Here is a 26168-nt window from a genome sequence, read left to right as displayed (position 1 = left end):
TGACTATACACTGCCTATTTACTTTATTTGGACCTGTACCTAAAATTAGGTTGGTCCGTCCACCATTTGTTCTGGCCACAGCCTTGATGAGATGTCACAAGGTGCTGAAAAATGTTTGAGAGATGTTAATTCGTTTGTATTTTTTCACACACTTGCATCAATTGAATTGAGATCCAGGGATTATGGTGGCCATGGAAGAAGGTCCTCAAATCATTTATGCACATTTCTGGCTGGGTGCAGTACTGTCATAATTTTACCTGTTGACATCAACATCAGTGCAACATTACTGGGTGGATCCAGTGGTTAAATAAAGTAAGGCATTGGTTATTCCTTCCAATCAAGGGATCTAAGGTAAACCAAGAGAACATGCCCCATAACAGAGAGATGCCAAATCTAATTGAGTAGAGTAATTGAAAAAGTAGTTCTGTGTATGTTTAAACCCTACTAATTAGATACTTTTTTTTTAGTTAAAAAATATTTTTGCCTGAAACAAAAATTATTACCATATACTGAACTTTCTTCTGGGCAAAGTTGATTTCAGGACACCAAACATCCATGAAGATACCCAACGTAGACACCTTATTCCTGGTGTTTTAACCTTTTTTTAAAAGTAATTATATTCAAAGTAAAATAGGTTTAAAATGCATTGCATATCAGCATGACACTCAGTACTGCATCTCCAGCCCTGCTGCACCATGTGTTCACTGTATTTATCACATACCGCTTCTGCGTCGTACATACTGATAAATCATCTCCTGAGCACTCTGTTTATCACCAAACTCCTCAATAATGCTGTCCAAGTCATTATTTTATTAGTAAAACATCTCAAAAAGCTTTGTAAATTTCATCGATTTTCTTTTTGACTATACATTTTCCTCAGATTCCAGCTTCTTTCAGTTGGTCTTTTCTTTGCTTTTTTTGGAGAAAAACGACTAGGAACCTGTGAATGATGCCATTTTAATGACTGGAACAGGATTTTGGAATGTCGGACCTGGTCCGTAATTGGACCGCAAAGAGTTAAGCTTGCTAGTCAGCGTAGTAACAGCTAGTACTCCAAAGTTCCCTTATTGATTGCTGCCAGCCATGTAATCTTTAAACAAAAATGTTAATGATATATTTATTCCCCCACCCCAAAAAATAAATAAATAAATAAATAAATAAAGTAGTTTTTTATGTATAGTTCAGACAGGGTTAGCAATTTCATCATGTTTTGCAACGTCCAGGCTTCAGTGAGCTGTTAAGTAGGTCTGGATTTCCCAGGGTACTGTCACACCACAGGGGTCTGTATCGAGCAGCTGGGTCCGCTTCCATTCCTGCTGAGAAGTAGTAAATCCATATTGCAGTGCTGTGCATACCTAGGGGCCTGACTGCACAGCAGCAGCCTAGGTCTGGGTTGTGTGGCTGCATATTCAACCAGTGTTTCAGCTTGTTTATCTTTTCGTTTTGTGAGCTGGCCCAGGAGACTGTGACACTGTAATTGGCATTCTGAGCAAGTCTGCCTGCTGCAGAATGGGCCTCGGTATCTGGCTTCATTGAAATAAACACAAGCTTACCTGAAAACTTTTATCACTAACATTAGACCAAACTAGTATTTATTCTCCTCCTGTTAGCGATTCTGTTTTTTAGAACCAAGAAACTTCCTCCCGCAGTTGAGTTCAAAAGTGAGAGGCAGAGATGAATGTTGACACGTTTACAGTTTTCATTGTGTGCACTTATCTTTAGAAGCGATTTGCTTAAAAAAATAAGTGTAATAGAGCCTTTCAGTTGTGAAATTTGTAATACAGCAACCCTAAAACTTGTAAACCTGTAGGTTTTTATAGTACTCTTAAACTCTTAATCTGTTTTAGTGATTTTAATAAGATGGAGAATAAATCATCCATTGGGAAAACACTATTTAATTATGTCACTGTTTTGAAAATTTTAATTAAAATAGACCCCACGGTGTGTTTCAGAAATATATATATATATATATATATATATATATATATATATATATATATATATATATATATATATATATATATATATATATATATAGCGTATATATATCGCATTCCAGGTCAGAGAATGTTTATTTAATGAAATGTTTAAGGCTTACAAGTTTACTGGCAGCAGAATTGTTTGTACATTTAGGTTGAACCTTTTCAAAGCTCTCTAGCCTGTATAACGTCCTCCCCCTGCCCATAGAGCATCCCAGTCTGCCTGGAAAATGCCAGCGAGGTCTTTGAGGACAGCGAGAACCCCCCGAGCAGCCGCTCCTCTGAGAGTGGCTTCACAGAGTTTGTGCAGTATCAAGCCAACAAGAGCGAGGACTTGAACAGGGCTCCGGGTGAGGGCCACGGAATGCCAGATGCTCAGCCAGTGGGCAGCACCTCCTCCGAGACGGAAACAGCCTCCACTGTGGGCTCCGAGGACACCGTGGTGCACCCCTCCCCCACCATGGGGCACCCCTCCTCAAGCCACAGCGGGAAGACCAAGCAGAAGACAGTCATGCAGTGCTGCCTGGAGTACTTCCAGCAATTCCTGACGCGGCTCATCGCGCTGTATATTACCCCCTGCACCGCCACCACGCCCGCCTTCACCAGCGAGTTCGGTAGTGTGCTGAAGGGTGACAGGCCCGGGACGTGGGGCATGGCACTCAGTGATGCTGCCAGCACTCGGTCCGCTCAAAGGGAGTGCGTGGGTGCCTTCACCGCTACCTGCCAGCTGTTCCTGGAGTGCTCCAGCTTCCCTGTTTACATTGCTGAGGGCAACCTTAAGCCCTCTCCTCAGGCTGAAGAGTCCACACAAGGTGAGCCTCCGGACGCTGATTGTGCACAACTTTTAAAGCTAAGGAGATGGGGAGCATGCCCAATTGTTTTCAGAATCCATAGCTTTAGTACTGAGGAAATTTGTCACTATGTTCTTCATTCTCATTCTGGCTTCTCTTGTATTCTGTGTGTATAGCATGTGGGTATGATTTGGAGGGTGAAGAAGCAACTACAGCACAACATATTTTTTAAGTGTTTACTCCAGGCTTCAGTAAACTTGTATTTTTATAAAATGGGCATTCCAGTTCAAATTAATTCAGTTCTTTTTAGTGGTGTGACCTCCTTTTGCTGCTAACTACATGTGGTTGTTTGGTGTTGCGTATTTGCAAAAGAAGACCTCTGTAATTCATGCCGCCACATGGTCAGAATATGTTAGAATAATGCTCATCTTGATGATATTTGACCTCATGTTGGCACGAAAATTGAATTCAATCTTACACAAGCTGTTTCTCTCGACAGACAGCGAACAAGTAAAGCCACCTCTGTGGCTCCAGACCCTCATGGATGCCTGCTGCCTTGCCAGTGAGTTTAGTATCCAGGCTGTTGCAATCTCTCTGGTAATGGACCTGGTAGGCCTCACCCAGTCCGTCACCATAGTGACAGAGGAAAATGTAAACAGTTTGGAGACGGCCCAGCCCATGAGTCCGAGTCAGGGGAGGGTGGCTGTGGTGATCAGGCCTCCACTTACGCAGGGAATCCTGAGATTCATTGCTGAGAAGACTGCATTTTTCAAGGTAAGTGTTTCTTCGTAAAAAAATGACAGATTTCTTCCGGTTTCAACATTTCATTTGTAATTAGCTGAACAAAATGTATAATGTAGCTTTCTGTATTTCATCTAATAAACATCTCAGGGGTAAATTGAAAACTCTAAACCTTACCAAATGACAATACACTACAGTTGATGGAATACCATTCCATTTTTCAATACATACTGTATGGGGCCTGCTAACTAGACAGCTTATTTCTCTAGGATGTACTTTTTTTTTTAAAGTCTGTTTTGGTGCATGTGTCTAAATTATGTTTGATAGGCCTAATTTCGAAAACAATTGGTACATTTCATGTCTGTTTGAATTTACTAGTTATTTAGAAAACATTTTGGTATCATCAGCCAATCAGTTTCCAGCTCTAACAGGCTTCTATTAGACAGTAGATGCCAGCTGCAATGTCGCCGCATCAACTTTAAATCAATAAGTACCGGCTTTTTCATTTTGACTTGCTGTATTTAAAGCTCAGTTCATATCTACTGGACAGCAAATGCTAAACAAAGACACAGTTGGTCCAAATTTATTTTATTGTGCTTGAGTGTAACTAACTGTCCAGCCAATCAATACTTTGCACTGACTAAAGCAACCAGTCCTGTACCCGCAGCTGCCGAATCAGCCAATCACAGCCTGTCAGGCCGACTGGAACAGCAACAGCAAAACGAGACACAGGCAGTTCAGTAATGTTGCTCTATTCAGATATCTATCTGGCACTCTTCAGATAAACTGTAAACAACTGTAACAAGTAAAAAAGTGATTTGTTGAATAAAGTTTAGGATAAATTAGTTCTCCTAATTTAGTACGTGATCCTTTATGAAAATGTTTGGGACTGTTTTCCTTAAACTTTTTTAAAATCTTGAACAAATCGTTCAAGTTCAAGGTAAATGTAGGTTTTAAAGTGTTTTTGAAAGAAAACAATGAGAAATTGTTTACCAATCGCGATAGTGCCCTCTCCATGAAGGCTGTACTGTGTGGTAGTTGACCATAACTTTCGTTGGCCCCCTCGCCTTGGCACTGTGTCATGTCTTTTCCTTTGTTTTCCCTTTGTAAGCATGTTGCACTGACATTGTGGGACCAGCTAGGTGAGGGAACCCCGCAACATCATCAAAGGAGTGTGGAGCTTTTCTATCAGCTGCACAATCTGGTCCCATCTTCCAGCATCTGTGAGGATGTTATCAGCCAGCAGCTGATGCACAGAGACAAGGTAAGTATCTTGGGGCTGGGAGGGAATTACAAAAAAAACCAAAAAACATCTATCATGTTAAAGCAAGATAATTACTTGGGGGAGAAAACCCAGTTGTTGGAGGAAAAATTTAAACAGTGTGCATTTAGCCTACGTTTTATGAAAGGCGAGTATTGAGTGATTTCACTACCGGTATATTATATTTTATTTATTCTAATCCATAACTTTACTACTGTGTTTCAGTCTGTTTGACACAGACAGGGTTCTTAACATTTTCGAATTGTACATTTTTTCCTTATGACATTTTAATGAGTTTTTGGTAAAAGAACCTCCATGTTATCTTAGCTAAGAAAGTCCAAGATTACGGATAATCGGGCCTACGAAACCAACCGAGAGTCATAACTCATCTGTAGTATTTCCTTGGACTGTTTATGTGCATAAACATTTTAACAGATAATGTACAAAAAAAAACACTAATAGATGTTTTAAACAAATATAAGTAATAGTAAATCCGGAAAAAAAAAAAAAAAAGTTTCAGTGCTGGAGACAAACGTCCCCCAAATCTTGTCATTCAGAATTTTATAAGAGCTTATCGTACATTTTTTTTTGTTTGTTTTTACTGCATGTCTTTTTTCCTTTAGAAAATCCGCTTGGAAGCTCACGTGAAGTTTTCAGTACTCTGGCACCTGACAAGGGACCTGAATATTAACAAGTCTTCTCCATTCAACCGCACTTTTGACAGGCATGTTTCTTTAATGGTGTATTGCAGCTGTGTCATTCTCTGGAAACTGTGATGAGATATATAGATGTTTATTAAACCACACATGAACTAGAAGTAGAAGTTGACCTGTACTTAGCCTGAGCTGTTACAGCTTTTCATTTATTTAGGGAAGAAATGTTCTAGTTTTACACTCGAGCAAGGTTATTTTGGATTTTCTGGAAGAACCTGAAAACAATGGGAAAAAAAACCCTACAGTACTTAAGTCTTAGATTTATGTCATAAAGATGCACAGCATCTTTATGAATAAAGAAAACACAATTAAACTACACATTATATAAGTATCCCACTGGAAATGTCATGTTCCACCTCAGTTGTCTTTTTTTCCTCCTTAAAACAAGCTCACTTAAAAAACAAAAGTCTAAGACGTAATAATGAGTGAGTCTAAAAATCAGGACTGTACAATGGATGGCGCTTGAGCCATATAAACGCCACAGGATGGCGCTTGAATAATCCCACTTAATGTGCTTGTGAAGATTGAAAGGACCATCTGTTTGTTTCAGGTTGACGCAAGTACAAATATGGCCAAATGTTTTGCATCACTTAGAAATTGAAATGGACATTATTTTGATATTGTAAAAGTCAATGTTTTTCAATTAGTCAGTTTTTCGTTAAGTATGTTGAAAACGACAAAGAAGTATGTGATTCAATATGTTAACAGAACATTATTTACCAGGTTTCATTTGACTTTATGAAGCAAAATGTGATAATTCTATAGGGTGATGCACAACTTTTGGCCATTCTTGTACAGTGAACATGTAGTGAGAATATATAAATATAATATATAACATTTTGTATGGCTTCCGTACAAACTCCCTGGTAAGCACTGTGGCTCTTTTAGTCAAAAAAAGGATGGACAGCTGCTTTAAACAGTGACCCCTGTGGTGGCTGCGTTATCTGCAGGTCCCTGTTCATCATGCTGGAAAGTCTGAGCAGCTGGGACGGTTCCACCTGCTCCGTTGGCCAGGCCTGGCTCAAACAGGTGCTTCAGAGACACGACATTGCCAGGGTGCTCGAGCCTCTGCTGCTGCTGCTCCTCCACCCCAAGACCCACCGCGTGTCAGTGCAGAGGGTCAAGGCAGAGCGGCACTGGAGCAGAGCCAGGAATCATCCTGCCGAGGAGGAGGCGGGTGATGGCGGCGGGTCTAACTACATGAAGGAGATCAGCTATGCTAACGGTGAGTGGGATCATGGATTACACCACAGCAGTCTGTGTAGCAATGGCCGTGCAGTAGCCACTTTTTGACCTCCATGCAGCCTCCCCAGGCACGCCCCACAGCTAGTGGGACCTCCCGATCAGCTCGGCACCAAGCGAGCCTACCTGCTCAATTACTTCCTTAGCAACGCTTCTCCCGTTGTGCATCTCAGCTGCTTCCATGAAGGCACCCGTGCACCCAAGAACCATAGTCAGGGTCTCCCTGTCCCATTTACCTATAAGCTTTGTGTCTCCACTAGTGTTGGGATTACCGCGATAAAAATGTTCAAAGATACACCTGGTGCTTAATTTTTATAATACTGTATTTATTGGTTATCATGATTACTGTCAGTAACGCCATTAGCAAGTATAGTAAGTATTTACGAGATAACAATCCACGCATGTTCCACCGTTATCAGATTATCAGTCTCTGTCACATTTTACTACTACTAATAATAATAATAATAATAATAATAATAATAATAATAATAATAATAAGATGAATTTATGATTGTAAAGTGACCCCAGAGATTGGATGAGCCTACATGATACATCAACAAATGCTTGCACAGTTTGCGTTCAACTTTTTTTTTGGTTGTCTGGGCCTTTAACAAAAAAAATCCCTAACTGCATAGGGGTTTCAGTACAGCTTACACTATACAGTGCTTTGCTGTCGAGATGGCGCATGAAGAAATTTGCCTCTGGTTACCGTGAGCTGGAGGGGGGATGGATGGTGCTCATTTTTTTTTTTCGAAATTAAGATTAATAGTGTTACCGTATATTTGGTATGTTTCAAACATATTCTGCCATAGCACTTCTCTTACTGTGTCTTGTAAACTAGGTATTCAGTACATATTTTACTGAGGCACTACAACCACTATAGGCACCCCCCAGTGCTTTGGATAATATACCCTGCTCCATTCACAGCAGAGGCACCATATAGAGTTACTACGTGTACAGATTTGGTTGGATTTTAATACAACAACTTTTTTTTAAGTAATATGCATTATACAAATAAAAATATTGAACTGTGCATATGAGTGACATTTAATGTGTGCTTTATAGTATTCACACATTTTCAAATTTCTGTTAACAAAACAAAAACATACGGTGCATGAATGGCGTCTGATGAACCTTCGAAGGTTTAAAACAATCTTCGAATTCCTGGCTAGCGAACAAACCTTCTAATACAGCCCTATGTCTTTCTTTTTTTCTTCTTTTTTACCTAGCAATTAGTTGCATGGGCTTAAACAAAAAGCATAAGGGAAGAGAAGATAGATAGATAGATAGATAGAAAAATGGGAGACAATTTAAAAATACAAAATCAGTTGTCTGGCTGTATTTTGGAATATATGTTGAAAAAATATGTTGTGTGAATTATTGCTGTAAATGTTTAAATGAACAGAAACATGAAAATTCAAGTCAAAAATGATTATGTGTAAAGTTAATTTACAATTACATTTATTTAAAAATGCAAATAAACAACCCAGAATATTAGATATGCAGCTAACTTGAAGATAACAAATTTGTAACGTTAATGTTTATTTTTACATTTTAGAAAAGAGGCACTGAGGCAAGAACACATTTACATGTTTTGAAAGATAAAGCATTGCTGCTGGAATTTTAAAGTTTCAAAACACCAAAATGAATTATCGCAATAAAAGCAATTATCCTCATAATTTATCAGATTATAATCGTGACACAAAAATTCCATTATCATCCCAACACTACTCGCTACAGTCCTTAGGATAATTTTTTGCAGGAATAGCTCGAAGCATGGCAAATAATGATCTAAGCCGAAACAGTAGAGAATCATACAGAACATACATGTGAAACAGAAAGCTAAAGAGTATCGGTTTAATGTGCAGTCTAAGTTTTTTCTGTTTGTGGCCAAAATAATGTAGTGGGTCTTGGAAGTCTGCTTGTTATTAAATCAAATGTTTCCTCTTGCTCTGAAGGCTTCAGCCAGATGCCTGTTGAGAATTTGAAGGTGGGAGCTTTGAAAGAGTGCACTAGGAAAGCCTTGAGCCTGGACGAGATGGAGCCCTTTAGCCTGACAGTGAATCCCTTTAGCGACAGCCTATCCCTGCTCAGCACCAGCAGTGAGAACATCCAGTTGGCCTTCGACCTGCCAGACCAGCAGATGGAGATCCTCCAGAGCTCGGAGTCTGTCGGCTCCCACTCCTCTACAGGAGACAGCACTAGCTTAGAGGAGCCTGACTATAGCAATGCTGCAGGAACACCCGAAAATGCTCCGTCTGTTCTCATCGAAGACTCTGTAGAGGCTGTCATACAACAGGTGGTGTTTGAATTGGTGGATAGAGTAGCACAAAGGCTAGAAGAAGGTCCTGAAAGTAGGGAAGAGTGGCATCTGGAAGTCTCTGACTCCTTCAAATTGGAGGCCAGTTTGTGCCCACAGCCGCTGGATTATCTTTTTGAGATGAGCAAAAACAAAAATGCTGCCGTTAAAGAAAAAGGGCCAGAGTCGGATAGTAATGGCACTCCAGACTTCCTTTCTGTTTCATCAGAGACGATAGATGAGGGCACACACGACAGTATCGCCAGGCACAGCTCATCACCTTCCATCATCATGAACCTAGAGGCTACCCCTACAGAGCCTAGCCTTCCACTTCCAGAGCAGCAGTCCCGCAAGAGGAGCCACAGCAGCGTCCAGCTGAGCCTGAAAGGGAAGATCATGGAGAAGCTGACCGACAAATCCCCAGGGGCCAAGCCCAAGGTGAAGAGCAGCAAGAAGAAAGAGGAAGCAAGGAAGAAAGCACAAGCCGAGAAGGCCAAGCAGCCCAACATCTTCTTCGGGGACAGCTTAGACTTGGAGAACTGGTACAGCTGTGGTGAAGGGGAGGTTTCGGAGATAGAGAGTGATGTGGGCTCCCCTGAGGTCTGTATGTCAGCCTCGCCTGCCAGGTTTAACATCCACCCTCTCTACCAGCACCTGCTGCTCTACCTGCAGGTGTACGACTCGTCCCGTGCTCTGCATGCCCTCTCCGCTCTGTCTGCCATGCTGAAAGCCAACCCTGTTGGATTTGTCAGTGCCATCTCTACCACCAGCGTCAACAACACCTACACCCCGCAGCTCTCCCTCATGCAAAACCTGCTGGCCCGCCACCGAGTCTCTGTTATGGGCAAGGACTTCTACTCTAAGATCCCAGTAGACTCCCACAGCCATGTCTTCCGCAGCTCCATGTTCATCGAGATCATCATCTCCCTTTGCCTCTACTTCCTGCGCAGCTATTACCCCAACCACTTGGCGGCCTCCGAGCAGGACTTGTCAGGAAACCGCAACATGCAGATCATGAGCATTGAGGTCCTGACTTTGCTCTTCACAGAGCTCACCAAGGTCACCGAGGCTTCGGCCAAAGGCTTCGCCAGCTTCATCTCGGATGTGCTGTCCAAGTGCAAGGTGCAGAAGGTGGTCCTCCACTGCCTGCTTTCCTCCATCTTCAGCGCACAGAAGTGGCATGCAGAGAGGACATCCGGTAAGAACGCGGCTGCCTCTGAAGAAGGCCTATCTGAGGACAGTATCATCAACTTCTGCGAGGACGAGATAGACAACTGCAGCACACTCCAGTCACAGCTGCTGCGCCTTCTGCAGAGCCTCATCATCTTGGAGCACCGGGTCCTGGGCCTTTCCGAGGAGAGTGAAGCCAGCTATGAGTTCGTCGGCACGGATGCGGAGCACATCAACCCACAGCAACCCCTGACATCCCTGCAGTACCTGCCCTCCCAGCCCATCACCTCGCAAGGCATGTTCCTCTGCGCAGTGATAAGAGCCCTGCACCAGCACTACACCTGCAAAATGCACCCCCAATGGATCAGCCTCATCACCTCGACGCTGCCGTACATGGGGAAAGTGTTGAGGAGGGTGGTGGCTTCTGTGACACTGCAGCTGTGCCGTAACCTGGATAACTTAATACAGCAGTATAGATATGAGACTGGATTATCAGATAGCAGGTACGTTCAGATTGCTGGCTTTTTGTTTGATTTACTGGCTTGATTCATGCAGGGAGTTTCAAATAAGTTGCTTTGTCAATACAAAGATGTATCAGTAGTTTACTCCAAAACTATTAAAAACCAGTTCAGGAGCATCAAATTGCATTTTAATAGTTTTTCACAGCCCCCTTACAATTGTATGATATTTGCAATCCATTCTGAGCAGCTTCCAAGAAATTTAATTTTAAGCTATTTGCTAATTAATTACCTGTTACCACTACAACTACAGAAACAGTACTGTATGGTAACTATTTAGATCGTTTGTGTCATATACTAAGAAATACATACTAAAGGGACATAGATATACTGTACATACAGTATTACTTTTTTTTAGATTAGTTTTATTGGTCTGCTAATTTTGGTTGTCTTTTAATATTACTAGAACCCAGTTATCTTACCGAGAGAGCTGTTTGTTGCGATAATAATTTTGTAATATTTAATTTTTTTTTCTTTTAAGATCACATAAATTAAAGCATAAATTGACCCCATTGCAAACAACAATCAACAGAGTACATTCTGCACATTGGAATTATCTGTGTTTTTGTTTAGTGCAGATTTCCATGTTGTTTACTTTTTAGCTGGTAAATGTACAAAAAAAAAGCATGGGATGGCTCCCCTTAGTGGCAAAATGTAATTCTACTTACAAGCAAGCAATTAATATTACTTTTTATGATCTAATAGGTAATTACTGATGAAATTTACCATTGCTATTTAGTGCAATTCATGAATCAACTGTATTCCTAAACTTTTAATAAAACTGCAATACATATTTTCCTTTTGTGTTCACTTCAGGCCTTTATGGGTGGCATTAAGCATCCCCCCAGATATGATCCTCACTGTTTTGGAGGGAGTGACCACTATTATTCAATACTGCCTTTTAGACCCATCTGCTCAGTACCACCAGGTAAGTTCGGAATTAAAACAAAATTACTGTATTGATGAATTAGTTTGTCGTTAAAATGTACAGTACCACAACACAGAGCAGTAATTGAAATAATTGACTTTGTCATGCATACATACATGGATTGTTAGATATTTCTTCATTTCAGAATGTTGTCAGAAGTTTCTGCATACAGTTTTAGCTTTTTAAAACAAAGCAGAGTAGCATCCTGCTGTTACTACAGTATGCAATAAAGATTGTTGTTTTTTTTTACTTGCAGCAGCTGTTGGTGAATGTTGATCAGAAGCACCTGTCGGAGGCACGCAGTGGGGTCCTGTCCGTCCTGCACACCATCATGTCCTCGGTGACACTCCTGTGGAGTGTGTTACACCTGGTGGACACTTCAGAGCGCCCAGCCTCTGCCTCTGCATCGTCCACTACCATCATCAATCTGGGATCCACCAAGGTACTGTCTGCTTTGTATTAAAGTGTTATTTGTACAATATCATGCAGTTACTAAGAACATAAAAAGAGTCACAGATGAGACAACAGTGTTTCTACCTACCATCCTAAGTCTGTCTCCACTCACCAACAGGCTATAGCAGTACAGTGTTATAAGTAGGCTTGCTACTTTTCGATTGTAATCGATAAAGCTTGTTAAACGTTGAATTCCTATAAAATAGGAGTTTGACTGAAATAAACTGACATAGAATAAACGTTGGTAAAACCATTTGTTATTTATTTTCTTACTAAAAATAATAATTTAGAAATCATCTGTCGTCTGTGTTGTTTTTATGCTTGCTTTCTGTCCCATCTCTGTTCAGCTCTGAATGGCTAGGGGTTACTGTCAGTCATCTCAGTGGTCCCTTAGTACTGTAGTTTCACTCTGTTTTTGACAGATCCAGTTGACTGAAGCAGTGCTAGAATGCTCTCATTTGTTTAAATGACTGTCAATCATCAAGACCTGCACCGACTGTGCACTTTCATTTACCAGCCACCACGCCTGTCATTCTAAGTTCCTAATTTGAAATTAGCGGGGTAAGGTTTAGATAAGCTTTTGCTATAGGTATACGGTGACAGTTACCAGTTTGATTTGAAAATGGGGCGCAAGAGGAAAACACATAATGAATATTGTGTACAATACCCTGATCGATGGCTGAAGACTCCACGGCAGGATGAAGCGGGCCCTTCTGCCTTGCCTTTGAGTGACTCCAAGGCCGGCAGTGCTGAAGCATGAGAGGGACAGACCTCAGACTCTAAATAATAAGTGCAAGTTAATCGTGTTCCACTATATAATGCTTGTTCTGTTCATATTATTTTTACTTGTAATTTTTAAAATTTTTTTAGGATCTTTATCGTTACAAGGTATAGTTGCCACTGTGACCAAACGTTATTTCAATTAGAATGTTGGTAACCATGGAATTGTTGCAGTTTTGTTTTTTTGTTGTTTTTTTCTAAAGCATAAAGGTTGATTTCACCCATTCTCTGCTTGAATTAAAAAAAATAGATCGAAGAAAACCCGTAAATTCTTTCTAAAATAAACGTCGATATTAATTGTTGATTTCGCAAAAATTTAAATAGAATGGTAGCAAGCCTAGTTATAAACACATGTAGCTACAGCATTTATAAGAAACCTTTTTAATTGATTTATTTTTTATATTTTTTTAAATAACGTGACATTGTACTTTACACTAGAATTGTGCAATAAAAAGTGTATTGCAGTAAACTGTAATCCTTGTTAAGAATCCTCAACACCTTTATATTATAGATGTCTTTTTTTTTTTTTTTAATTACGTCTGACGAATAAGAACATGTGCTTACAATGAATATGCTACAATATGATGTGCATCCCAATCAGCAAAAACCATGGCGGCTTGGAATGAGAACTTTAGCCCTCATTGTCCCTTTGTTGTTTCAGAATCTGAGGCAGCAGATTCTCGAGCTTCTGGGACCCATCTCCATGAACCATGGGGTGCACTTTATGGCAGCCATAGCATACGTGTGGAATGAAAGGAAACAAGGCAAAAACACGACCCGGAATAAAGTAAGATTGAACTTAAATCTAAATCTCTCACTGCACACTGACTTGTATTTAATCAAAACTTAATGTATTATCAGGATCCTGCATTTATTTTTTTACATTTGCTGTTGGTGAAAATCAATAGTAAGATATAAAGATGACTGTAAATACTTAATCAGGTCTACATAAGACTTAAATGGTCTGTTTCTTTAAAATGTTTAAACATTTAATCCATTAAAGGTAGATTTACAGTGTGAAGATGATCCGTCCTATTTTTGATATATGCACATTACTTTAATGACCTGCCTCTCAAGTGAAGGAACGCAGTAGTTGACGTTCAATATTTCCTTTGTTTTCCAGGTAATTCCCACAGCTAGTGAAGAACAGTTGGTGTTAGTGGAGCTAGTGCGCTCTGTTAGTGCAATGAGAACAGAAACAGTGATGCAGACTGTGAAAGAGGTTTTAAAGCAGCCGCCAGCTATTGCAAAGGAAAAGGTTGGGACTGTTTGGCTTCTAGCAGCGTGGCTCTTTAATACTGCATTTAATGGGGGACTGGGCACTATTTCACTGACTGCAGTTTCTTCAACAAATTTACTGTAGCATCCTTTTGACATGTTTTGTTTATTTATTTTGGTTTTCGTTTATGGTTTTCAGAAACATCTCTCTCTGGAAGTATGTATGCTGCAGTTTTTCTATGCTTATGTACAAAGGTAATACTTGTTTTTCTTCTTTTTTTAGAAGTGATTGCTATGAAAATGTTACAGTAATGCAAGACCAATTGCATTTTTCATTCTGTTTTTGTTGCAAAAATAGGCAGCCATGTTCCTGCTGGATGTCCTCTGTGCCACATCTTTTCAGGCTACATTTATAATTATGTGAATCAGAGTTATTATCAGCCTAGTTAGCGAAGGCCGTTGTACGTGCAGTAGGTGACACTTATATTTTTGCATAAATCTGGTGAACCGCTTTTCCAATTGCCATGAAACTTGGTATTAACATTATTAGGCTTCCGATATGGAGAGTATTAGATTTTTGGGATATATGGAGGTATCTGTTTATCCATTTAGCTGACATCCGTCTGTGTGTCCCACTTTTGCATATAGTATATCTGCACAACCGCTTAACAAATTGTGATGCACATTTCATTGCCATTGCTTATTCTATACTATTCTGTACACACTGGTTCCTGCTCATCAACTTTTTCATCATACTGATGGCTCAGATTTTGAACTTACAGCTGTACGTTACTGACATACTTGCTAATAACATCAGTTATAAGGTTTATCTTTCTCTGTCTTTACAGGATACCTGTGTCAAACCTGGTGGACAGCTGGTCATCCCTGCTGGCTTTACTGAAAGACTCTGTGCAGCTTGGGCTCCCGTCACCTGGCCAGTTCCTTATACTTGGGTACAGAGGTCTTTTCTCTGCATTGTCACGCATTGTGTTCAATGAAGGCTTTTATTTCTTAGTAAATAATTTATATTGCAGTATTTCATATGCCATTTATTTTTGTAGAAATACTATTATAGTTGGGTGTGTTTATTTCATGCAAATATAAGCTGTAATATAATTAAATTGTGTATGTTGCATAACTTAGTAAAGTATGGTATTTCTCTTGGCAATAGTCCTCAGTTTTCAATTAATAAAATATATACCAGTATGCAGGAAACATAAATGTATTAAATGTATAATATGAAATATAAAACTCAAACTGAATATTTTAGTAACATTATATTTATTGAATGCACTGTTAAGCATTTTGTAACAAAGCATTGCCCATACACTTTCTTAAATGGCTTAAAAAGTTACCAAAAGAACTACTGATCTAATGATATCCTTTTTTTTGTAAAGAGTTCTCAATGAATTCATTTTGAAGAATCCCAATTTAGAAAATAAGAAGGACCAGAGAGACCTGCAGGTGAGAGAGTTTGTCCTTTTTTTTTGTTTACTGTAAAAACAACCTGAAACTTTGTGCAGTCTCATAGAGCCAAGTGGCTCAGCATGGAAAACATTATCAGAAATTTCATCCAGAACCCTAAAGGTGGGTTGCGAGTTTATTTTGCTGTCAAAAACCACTTAGAGCCGTCCTCCTCCTTTTGAGGCAGAACTGTGTCCAGTTTAACAAGGTTTATTGTTACTTGTCTTTAACAGGATGTTACGCACAAAGTAGTGGAAGCCATTGGGACCATTGCTGGCTCTTCCTTGGAGCAGACTACCTGGCTGAGGAGAAATCTGGAAGTAAAGGCATCCCCACAGATTGTGGTAGATGGAGCCACTCTTGAACCAGATGTTGAAGGTGCGAATGCAGTATAGCCTCAGTGTGTCATACACTGGTTTACAAAGATCCAGGGGGCTCCCGAGTGGCGCATCCAGTAAATGCGCTCTGCATGGAGTGCAGGATGCGCCAGTTCGAGTCCAGGCTATTCCACTGTCGACCGTGGACGGGAGCTCCCAGGGGGACAATTGGCCGAGTGCCACCCTGGTGGGGGGGAGGGCTTAGGTCAGCTAGGGTGTCCTCGGCTCATCGCGCACCAGTGACCCCTGTTGTCTGGAAGGACACCTACGGGCTTGGCTGTAAGCTGCCCAGAGTTGCATTGTCCTCAGACGCTGTAGCTCTGAGGTGGCTGCATGGTGGGACTGCACTGTGTAAAGAAGTGGTCAGCTGACAGCATACACTTCGGAGGACAGCGTGTGTTCGTCTTCGCTGCTACCGAGTCAGAACGGGTGTGGTAGCGGTGAGTTAAGCCTAAAAATAATTGGCTATTCTAAATTGGGAGAAAAAATTATAAAAACAATTGGAGACTACTACATTAAAAAAAAATAATAATAAAAAAAAAAAAAATACGATCCAGACTCACCAGTCGACCTCCGTGTTCCTTGTACTGCTCCTTTAGAAATGTCTCATGCCTTTTCAGTCTCCCTTTGTAAATAACCTTTCATATATTCAATTGGGCATTAGTTCTTGTAGACTTCCAAAAACGTATGTGTCTCCAGGTTGTTTTTTTTACACATTTTATTCTTCAGGGAAACACTGATTACAAATCAAAAATGAATAAAAAAAAAAACTAAACTAAACTAAAAAAACTTGCTACAAGAACCTTATTCCAGTTGTTTATTTCTTGGTTGACCACTTTGTGCATTTTTTCTGTTCTGAAAAAAAAAACCCTGTTATGAGAGCTAGTAGTAAAGGGCTTTAAAGATATCACTTGCATGGGTGAGATTCTCAAAGCTTTTAACTCTAAGTCATCATTAAAACAATTGGTGTGATAGCGATTTGGAGTAAAGGCTTTGAAAATCTTCACCGTGATTAAAGAACCCTAGTGTTAAGAACATATTATTCTTGTGTGCGTTAGAATGATTAAAATGATGACTACATTTTATTTAACATTTGTGTTTCAGATCTCATGCTCACTGTGATGGAGGCTTCCAGTTTTACACCATCTGTGTACAGCGTGCATGCATTGACATTGCTGGCTGAGGTAAATCATTGATTTATTTATCTTTTTAGAAGACATATTGTAACTACGTAAATAATTTAACCCACCACAGTACAGTATGTATGACATGAAGTGTCTCCGCTGGTAGCATACTGGCCTCTGGGATGGAAGGTTATTAGTTTTTACTGAGGCATACCTGTAATCCATAACTGCAGAACACACACTCATAGAATCTAGGGTGAAACTTATAAGAAACCTAAGTCAAGGTGACAAGCGTTTCAACCTTCAGTGTATAATTACTTGATTTTCTTGTATGTTTTACCTTAAAAATTCAATACAAGCATTATGAATCTTGAATGTGTCTGAAATGTTCCTTAAATGTTCCTTAAAGTGGGTTTCAACAAAGCACTGTCTACAGAGATCTCTAGAATTCATGTTAAATATACTGTATGGCAATCACATGTGGTCCTTGTGTGAATCTCTTTTGATTGGACTTTCTAAAAGTTATGTTGTCTAACCCATGTTATCATATTATTAATTTGATCTCTAACCTGACTAAGAATTAATTAATTTGGAATAATGAACTCATTAGGTAACGAGTTGAAGTCCAGAAAACATGCATGTTTGTGTTTCTACTGTCCTCAGTCTTTTAAGTGGTCTCCAAACCAAAAGCCAGACCATTTGTCTAGTGGACTATTCTTATAGAAAACTTGTTTGGTGATTTGCTCATACATTTCCGCCTTGTGATATTCTTTCAGGTCCTGGCTCACCTGTTGGACATGGTGTTTTACAGCGATGAGAAGGAGAGGGTTATTCCTTTGTTGGTTAACATTATGCATTACGTAGTGCCCTACCTCCGCAACCACAGGTAACAAACTGCTGGAATGAATCATTTGCATAGTAATGCATATCTTTACTGGCACACACAATCGTTATCCACGTGCAATGTTAGTGTCAGAGTTCTGTGGAACTCCTTAAAGCCTCACTTGGGATATAATGCAGCCAGCAAGGGTCCAAATTTGATTACAGTGAGCAGTGGGAGTGACGTGTTGAAAATAGCTGTGTGTGTTATGTTACATTTGAACAAATTTTAATATAAACTCTACATTTATTTAAAGCTTTCCAGGATTGTAGCAACTTGTTTCCAAAAGTGTCCCAGGCACATGTTCTGGCAAAATGCTTTTGTAAAGTTTTGATTTGAGCTTTTTAACTCATTAATTAAAGTAAATGTAGGAAGGCCTGTCTATGCTATTTCTACTGCAAAGTATTGATCTCTACAGTTTGTCTTTTTATATAGTGATTTTGAATATTTTCAAAGAGCAATAAAATAATTTCACCCTTATAAAACAGCTAGAAAGTATGTATTTCAATTAATAAATATATTAACTGCCTAACCCTGCAACTACTTTGTTTTTGCTAGATTCTACCTTAACAATGTGCCAGTGCATTTTCCTATGCACGTGCTTCAGAATTAGGCTTATAGGCAAGGTATTACTGTACCTACTGAAAGACTGCTTATTGAACTGTCATCCCAATTTCCAATCCCAGTGCCCATAATGCACCCAGCTACCGTGCCTGTGTGCAGCTGCTAAGCAGCCTTAGCGGATACCAGTACACCAGGAGAGCGTGGAAGAAGGAAGCCTTCGACCTCTTCATGGACCACACATTCTTCCACATGGATTCCTCATGTGTTAGTCAGTAAGTTTAGCAAGACTGCGTGCTTGGATCGGTTATATCTGTTGTGTTATTTAAAGGTATACAATTTTTTTATTATTATTATTATTTTTTACTTTCAGCTACTTTACAAAAATATATCCTGTACTGTCAAGCATGCATACAATCAAGTCAGTTTAGTGCTCTGCAGTTTTGAGTGGAGCTATCTTTTCCTGTATTACAATTGCAGTCTGCAGTTTTTTCCTATACTGTAGTCTTCAAAAAGTTATGCCTGTATATATGTATATTCCAGAGTATCCATTCAGCTAAAATACCTGTGTGGAGTGTGTCTGTCAAGAGTTCAGCAAAGGCCAAACTATATGAAGAATATAGGAAATAGATAATAAAGAATGATATGGCAGTATACAAATTGTACATTTTTTGGGCACTGCAACATCTTCACCTTTTTCTTTTTCTTTTTTCTTCTAGCTGGAGAGCGATCATGGATCACCTGATGACCCACGACAAAACCACATTCCGAGACTTGATGAGTAAGTGCGTTTTGGGAGATGATGGATAATTTTAATAAAAATATAATCATTAATTTTAAAAAGGAATACAAGTCAACAGTATACAAAAAAAAAAAATGTTGGTGCACATCAGCTGCTGTTCCAATGTTTGAAGTTTCATCTGAAGAATGAAGACAGATTAACCTTGCTGCTCTTTGTTTTGTTTGTTTGTGTGTAGCGCGGGTTGCCGTGGCGCAGAGCAGCTCCCTCAATCTGTTTTCAAACCGTGATGCTGAGCTGGAGCAGAGAGCAATGCTCCTCAAGCGCCTAGCCTTCACCATTTTCAGCAGTGAGGTGGACCAGTACCAGAAGTATCTTCCGGACATCCAGGGTCAGTTCAGTCTCAGCACATCCCTCTACAGTTATATAGGTGTCCACAAAATCTCCTGTCCAATTGCGTAGAACAACCACTCAACAACCGCGCAATTCCTTATGCACCTTAAGGGGATAAAAAGGGAGAAAAGCAGAAGAGCAGAAAGTTTTCTATTTACAATATTGTAAACGTCATTGTTGCATTTGTTTTATTTGTAGGCTCTCTTCTTGGTATACCATTATTTATAAATTGTGATAGAAATTACACACTCTTCATAGATTCAAACCTTTCTTAAGATTTAGACTCATACCATTAGAGTACAGAACTGTTGAGTAAGTTGGGGTGGCGCACAACTGGCCAAGCACCGCCCGGGGGGAGGGCTTAGGTCGGCCAGGGTGTCCTTGGTTCACCGCACACCAGCGACACCTGTAGACTGGTTGGGTGCCTGCGGGTTTACCTGTAAGCTGCTTAGAGCTGCGTTGTCCTCCGACGCTGTAGCTCACGGCTGGCTGCATGGTGGGCCTGGGGTCCCCCTGTGGCTGCTGGTTTTCATTCCAACCAAGCTCTCAATTACTTAACTATACCCTTAGTTGAACTGATAAGTTGCTTAATTAGATGTTTTTACTTGTTTTCAGCTCTTGAACAGTTGCATATTTCAAGTTAGCTATAACATTTTATAAGTAACTTGAACTGCAACTGTTTAAGAGCTGAAAACAAGTAAAAAGGTCTAATTAAGCAAATTATCAGTTCAATTAAGAGTGTAGTTAAGTAATTTAGAGCTCGGTTGTAATGAAAACCAGCAGCCACAGGGTGTCCCCAGGACCGAGTTTGAGAAGCCCTGATATATATACATACTGGTGCACAAAAAAAATGCAACACTCAGGTCTAATGAATTTAATCAAATATTTGAAACATAGTACAGAACTGCTGTTTAACAAATGTGTTCATGGCACAACCTATTCAATACAGGTAAAACCTCCCATATAAAATGTTCTCCAAGAGTATATTACGTTTTAAAATGTATGTATTTGACAGAAACTGTTATTAAGGCAAGTGGTCTTGCTTATTTTTTTGTATACACTAATTTCAGAGAGGCTAGTGGAGAGTCTGCGCTTGCCCCAGGTCCCGACGCTCCATGCACAGGTGTTCCTGTTCTTTCGAGTGCTTCTCCTAAGAGTGTCTCCGCAGCACCTGACCTCCCTGTGGCCAACGATGATCACAGAGCTGGTAACATTAAATTGTACAAACATCATAGAAAACAAAATACAGTGGTATAAATAGAAAATTATACCATTGTTTAATTTGTCTGTTTTTGACAGGACTTTTAGGTAAATCTGTTTTAACTCTAATTTAAAAAAAAACATAATAATAATAATAATAATAATAATAATAATAATAATAATAATAATAATAATAATAATAATAATAAATTGTGTCTAATGTCAAGGTATACTGAGTCAAGCCTTATTGTATTCAATGCAGAATTTTTCACTTGTAGGTATTTTAATTTCCTATAATTTTACCAGTCTCTAAATGGTGATTTTTATAATCTACTGTAATTATGTGTACAGTATGTGTACAAATGTATGTTACACATGATGGTTACATATACACCGTTTAAGGTTGGCAACAAAAGATTAACCAGGACTTAATAACCACTTTAAATGGTATGTGCACATATGTATCACATGCAGACAAAATGTATAGTGTCACTAGAAATGTAGTGCATACATAATAACTTCAGGTACATACAGTACAAAATAAAATTGTGTTATTTAGAGGTTGGGAAATACTAACCAGGGCTACGATATAAAAACTATCAAGTTTGACAGAGGAACTAGTTGTGTTATAGCAGTTAGTAATAAAAAAGACACATGCAACACAGTTACATTTTTAAAATCAGAAAATGCGTCACGAGCTTCAGAAGGGTACGTAGCATACGTGATGAATACTAATGTATGCATGGAGCTGGTACAATCAATACGTCCGCATCATTCATCACATGCTTGGTCCAGTTCTATATTTTATGTATTTCTTGCCATATTGTAATGTACTGCGTTTGAAGTAATCTCTATACATACCATTCTATAAGAAAAGAAAGCAGTTAGTATTAGGTATATTCAGTCAGCATCTCTTTTAAAATGTATTGATTACAGGACAGTTAGTGGATTTGCTCTCTGTTTGTTTCTAGTTTACATATATATTTAAGTAAATATTTAAGCTAAATATTTAAGTTTCTTTTTCTTACTTTAGGTGCAAGTATTTTTACTGATGGAACAGGAACTCACAGCAGACGAAGATATTTCAAGGTAAAAACAAAAAGTGATATGCTTTTTCTAATACATTAGTATTATAATAGTCGGAGTCAGCTTGGAGTACAACATTTACAATATTGTATATGCTTGTATCATATTGATCTATAGTACAATAAATATAAATATTGGGTCCTACCAGCATCGGGGGGTGGGGGTTGTTCAATACATTATTTCATAGTGGGAAGCACCTGGAACAAGCACATGGCACCCTGTCCTGTCACCCTTTTCTCCATCACATGTGGTTCATGTATTATCAACCACAAACACCTGCCGTGGATTTGGACCACTTGATCTGGTATATCCCTTGTGCAATTCTCCTAGTTCTCAGTATACAATGCAGTTCTCTGATTTATGGAGGCACATTGGCTTGCCTGAGCAGGTATTTAGAGTTGTGCATTTCCTCTTGTCTGTTTTAGGACTTCTGGCCCTACGGTGGCTGGGTTGGAAACGACTTATACTGGGGGTAATGGATTCTCCACCTCCTACAACAGCCAGCGCTGGCTCAACCTCTACCTCTCCGCCTGCAAGTTCCTGGACTTGGCCCTGGCTCTACCTTCGGAAAGCCTGCCACAGTTCCAGATGTAAGTTTAACATCTAACTTAGCTAGAAATTGACAGTACACTACACCTATCTTAGGGGTGATTTTGAAAGGCTTTTACTGTAAAGTACAGTTAGATACTAAATGAAGAATTAACCCATGTTGCAAGAATTGTTTGTTTTTCACGTATTACTTAAAGGAATATGTTATACCTTGTGATTTTTGAGTCTTTGACATGTGTTCTTGACTGTTTCTGCATGCATTGGTATTTGCCATGTTTAATAAAGACACAAAATGCATGGTTAAGCCTAGTAAAGAAACTAGGGATGTGTACGGGAATTTTCTTCCCCCTGAAACAGGTGAGTTTTTAAAATATCTGCTATGGTCCTTTTTATATTCAGAGCCCCCCCTTGTTCAGATATTAAAAGTGTGCATTTCTCTGCCCTAGGTATCGCTGGGCTTTCATTCCAGAAGCATCTGATGATTCTGGGTTGGAGGTCCGTAGGCAAGGCACTCACCAAAGGGAATTCAAGCCCTACGTCGTTCGACTAGCAAAACTGCTAAGGAAGAGGGCAAAGGTAATTTAGCATGAGCATTTAACATGTTCAACACAAAGTAACTTTTACAGGACAAGTACCCTAGGATAACTAATTAAATAGCTTCAGTATTTTTTAATGAAAAGGAAATAAAAATGGACCCAGGTATAATTGTTAATATATTTGTCCTCAATCTACATACAGGTCTGCAGTGTTGAAAGTGTTAAGACATTTATAGGATAAGTGTTGAACTGATTCTTTCAAGTATTGATGGCTATCTTTGAAATATCATTTTTAAAAAGTATTCATTTTAGATACATCTCAACAGAAGATGGTACTTAAACTATACCTTACTGTACTGATCTTGATTATTCAAGTCCAATTGAAGGTCCAGGATGGTCAGAATTTTGGAATATTTTATTTTTATATGACTTGCAAACCTGGGCTTGACAAGAGTACCTCTACCATTTAAGACTGTTTAGTGGAAACATTGATTTTACATTCATACCACGTCCATCTGCCTCTGTAATTTATTTGCATTTCTTACAACAGAAAAACCCGGAGGAGGACTGTTCAGGGAGAGCCTTGGCCTGGGAGCCGGGTCACTTGCTGCTGACACTCTATACCATCCGCAGCATGGAGCAGCTGCTGCCCTTCTTCAATGTGCTCAGCCAGGTGTTCAATTGCAAGGTGACGAGCAGGGCTGCAGGACACTCAGGGAGCCCGGTGCTGTACCCCAACAAGGACATCAAAATGGAGACCCAGAAAGTGTTCTGGAGCAAAGCTAGACAGGAAATAGAGGAAGTGGTCGAGAAGGACTTTCTTGAAGGGGTGATAAAAACATGAGCAAAAAATTAATTGTGTGTGCGTGTGTGTGTGTGTACAAACAGTGGTACCATACAAATCTAAAGCTGACTAAAAACAACAACAAACAAATCTTAAACTTTGTATATGCTTTTTTTGTATTTTAAAATGAACACATTTCACAGTTCAAAGCTGTATTTATTATTTAATTGAAGTAATTGTATTTGTATATATGAAACAACCACTGCTGTGAAGTTTGATTTAAATTATGTATTGTTGACTATAGTTTATTGCCTATAGCCTACTTGTATATTATTGTACTATTCTCTACCATTCTGTATTACTGAATAAACACCATGAAATAAAAATCATTATGGTTACAACAATTTTGCACCCTAGATTACACTGGTATCATGACCATATAAAACAAACTAGATTAGTTACAATTACCAAATCATGTAGTTTGTTTTTTTTCATTTTTATCTTCAGCCACCCAATAAGACATCTTCCACATAAACAACTGCAAGCAGCATGAATGGTTTGTATAAATGTATTGCATTAATTTGTACAGACTAGTTGCTTTAGGTGCATATAATCATTACAAAAACCTTTCCATGAGGATCACACTATAATTAATTGAATAACCTTCCCCAAGTACAAAAAACCAGCAAGTGCAATGGGATCGCCTCACATGAAAACAGCCATGACACTAGCAGCTAGCCAGAACACTTGATCACTACAGCAACTTGTGAGTGCGAAGATCCAACACAGCCGCAAGTCGATAGCACCAGCTGGCTAGCATCTGATCTGATTCTTTGCAAAGGAACCCTTTCGTAATCTCCACATGCTACCAAACTGAAACAATGCTGCAAAATAAATGTATGTTCACGATCAATGTCCCAGTGCCTGCTACTTGGAAATATAGACCCATATCTCAACAGTATAACTTTCTATTCATGTCCATTATATTGATCCCTTATTTAAACAGCACTACTCAAACATGAATACCCTCTGCAGCAGGCAGTAGGTGACCTTGGCAACAGTTAGTGGGCTTTAGTAAAGATATCCATGGTGAAGGGTACTGTTATTGTGAACAAAAGTGGTTTATTTTAAACGTATGTATAAGTTATTTGTGTTTATCTAGCTCCAACAGATTACAAAAGTAGAACAGCCGTGACATACAGATATGCAAATGAAAATACGAAGAAGCCATGATCATAACTTACAAAGACAATTTAAAAGCACTGTTCTCAACATGGTTTTATTTATATATTTATACTGAATTAAACAAATAGTACAATACTGCACAGAATGGAATTCTGAAGTAGAAGTCTTAACATTATTTCAAATATTTTGATCCATATCCTAAAATATATCACATCTTTTTAGTGCATATATACTTAAATGAATCCATAAAACGGTACAGTATGCAGGATGCGTACCCATCTTAGAAATACACAAGGACTATTGCTCTACAATTAATACACTTCCAATAGTAGCATACACAGTGTTATAATTATTTATTATACATTATACTGTATATACAGAAAAAAATCTCATGTTGATTAGCCTAAGACTCCCCTACCAGAGTATACCTGGACAACATCTTCAATTCCTGATGGGCTGACGAAGGCCCTGGGCAGACTGTACTTCTTCACTAGCATCATTTGCTTCCTGGAGCCCTTGTGGGCTAACTGCACACCTCTCTGCACCTGTGGTGTCAATAACTCTCCTGTCTGTCACCTGTTGGACATCATAACAAATCAGCATGTAAAATTAACATTCTATTTACCGGTACATTCTGTGCTAATTACAGAATTGCTTTATGAAAAAGGATTCATGGCCAATTTGACCATTTTAAAATCAATAGGACCGTCTGCTGCCATGGTCTACTCCCATTTTTAGTTTTCTGTAAACATTTAATATATTTGTACTGGTCTTGTTTGATATTGTTCATTAAGAAAATAAAAAAAAAAAAACACACAAAAAAGGTATTCAGGTATTTTGGTAAACACAACAAAAATAAAACAATTTGTAAAAAAAAAAAAAAAAGGGATTCTAATATTTGCAATAATTTGTGCACAACAAAATCCTAACCACGTTTCAACACGACTGTATAAGTAGTTCCTTTGTATATGTAGAAGTGTAAAGTACCAGAGCCACAATGGATACGCACAGCAGTTTCTTTAACAAGGCCAGTCAATACAGTAAGTACACCTGCATGACCTGGGAGTGATTTGCAGGGCTGTCATTTGATGTACTGACCTTTACTTTGAATTGCCTTTTTGGAAGGCCTGTGTGCATTTCATCCCAGTGGTAAATTGACCTTTCAGTGCCAGGACTGCCTCAATTACCAACATGTCT

General features: G+C 39.1%; 1 protein-coding gene across 4 annotated transcripts in view; it reads left to right on the top strand.

Moving 5' to 3' along the window:
• LOC121317382 (protein dopey-1-like) overlaps positions 1–24212 on the top strand; it is a 41075-nt gene extending 16863 nt beyond the window's left edge. For all 4 annotated transcript variants that reach the window (XM_041253255.1, XM_041253257.1, XM_041253256.1 and 1 more), the window contains 24 exons: positions 2188–2791; positions 3270–3544; positions 4623–4775; positions 5396–5496; positions 6436–6710; positions 8686–10699; positions 11531–11642; positions 11899–12084; positions 13537–13662; positions 13999–14133; positions 14293–14348; positions 14942–15046; positions 15491–15557; positions 15791–15935; positions 17039–17118; positions 17835–17944; positions 18625–18774; positions 19219–19280; positions 19477–19629; positions 20702–20838; positions 21865–21920; positions 22343–22507; positions 22913–23042; positions 23553–24212. In XM_041253255.1, the coding sequence (XP_041109189.1) occupies positions 2188–2791; positions 3270–3544; positions 4623–4775; positions 5396–5496; positions 6436–6710; positions 8686–10699; positions 11531–11642; positions 11899–12084; positions 13537–13662; positions 13999–14133; positions 14293–14348; positions 14942–15046; positions 15491–15557; positions 15791–15935; positions 17039–17118; positions 17835–17944; positions 18625–18774; positions 19219–19280; positions 19477–19629; positions 20702–20838; positions 21865–21920; positions 22343–22507; positions 22913–23042; positions 23553–23846 (5691 nt within the window). In that variant the 3' untranslated portion in view covers positions 23847–24212. The remainder of the gene's footprint in view (positions 1–2187; positions 2792–3269; positions 3545–4622; positions 4776–5395; positions 5497–6435; positions 6711–8685; positions 10700–11530; positions 11643–11898; positions 12085–13536; positions 13663–13998; positions 14134–14292; positions 14349–14941; positions 15047–15490; positions 15558–15790; positions 15936–17038; positions 17119–17834; positions 17945–18624; positions 18775–19218; positions 19281–19476; positions 19630–20701; positions 20839–21864; positions 21921–22342; positions 22508–22912; positions 23043–23552) is intronic.
• The last annotated feature ends 1956 nt before the right edge of the window (positions 24213–26168 follow it).

Source organism: Polyodon spathula, chromosome 6 (genome assembly GCF_017654505.1).
Source record: "Polyodon spathula isolate WHYD16114869_AA chromosome 6, ASM1765450v1, whole genome shotgun sequence".
NCBI classification, from domain to species: domain Eukaryota; kingdom Metazoa; phylum Chordata; class Actinopteri; order Acipenseriformes; family Polyodontidae; genus Polyodon; species Polyodon spathula.
Note: the sequence above shows the minus strand (reverse complement) of the source record. Positions and strands in the feature narration are given on the sequence as shown.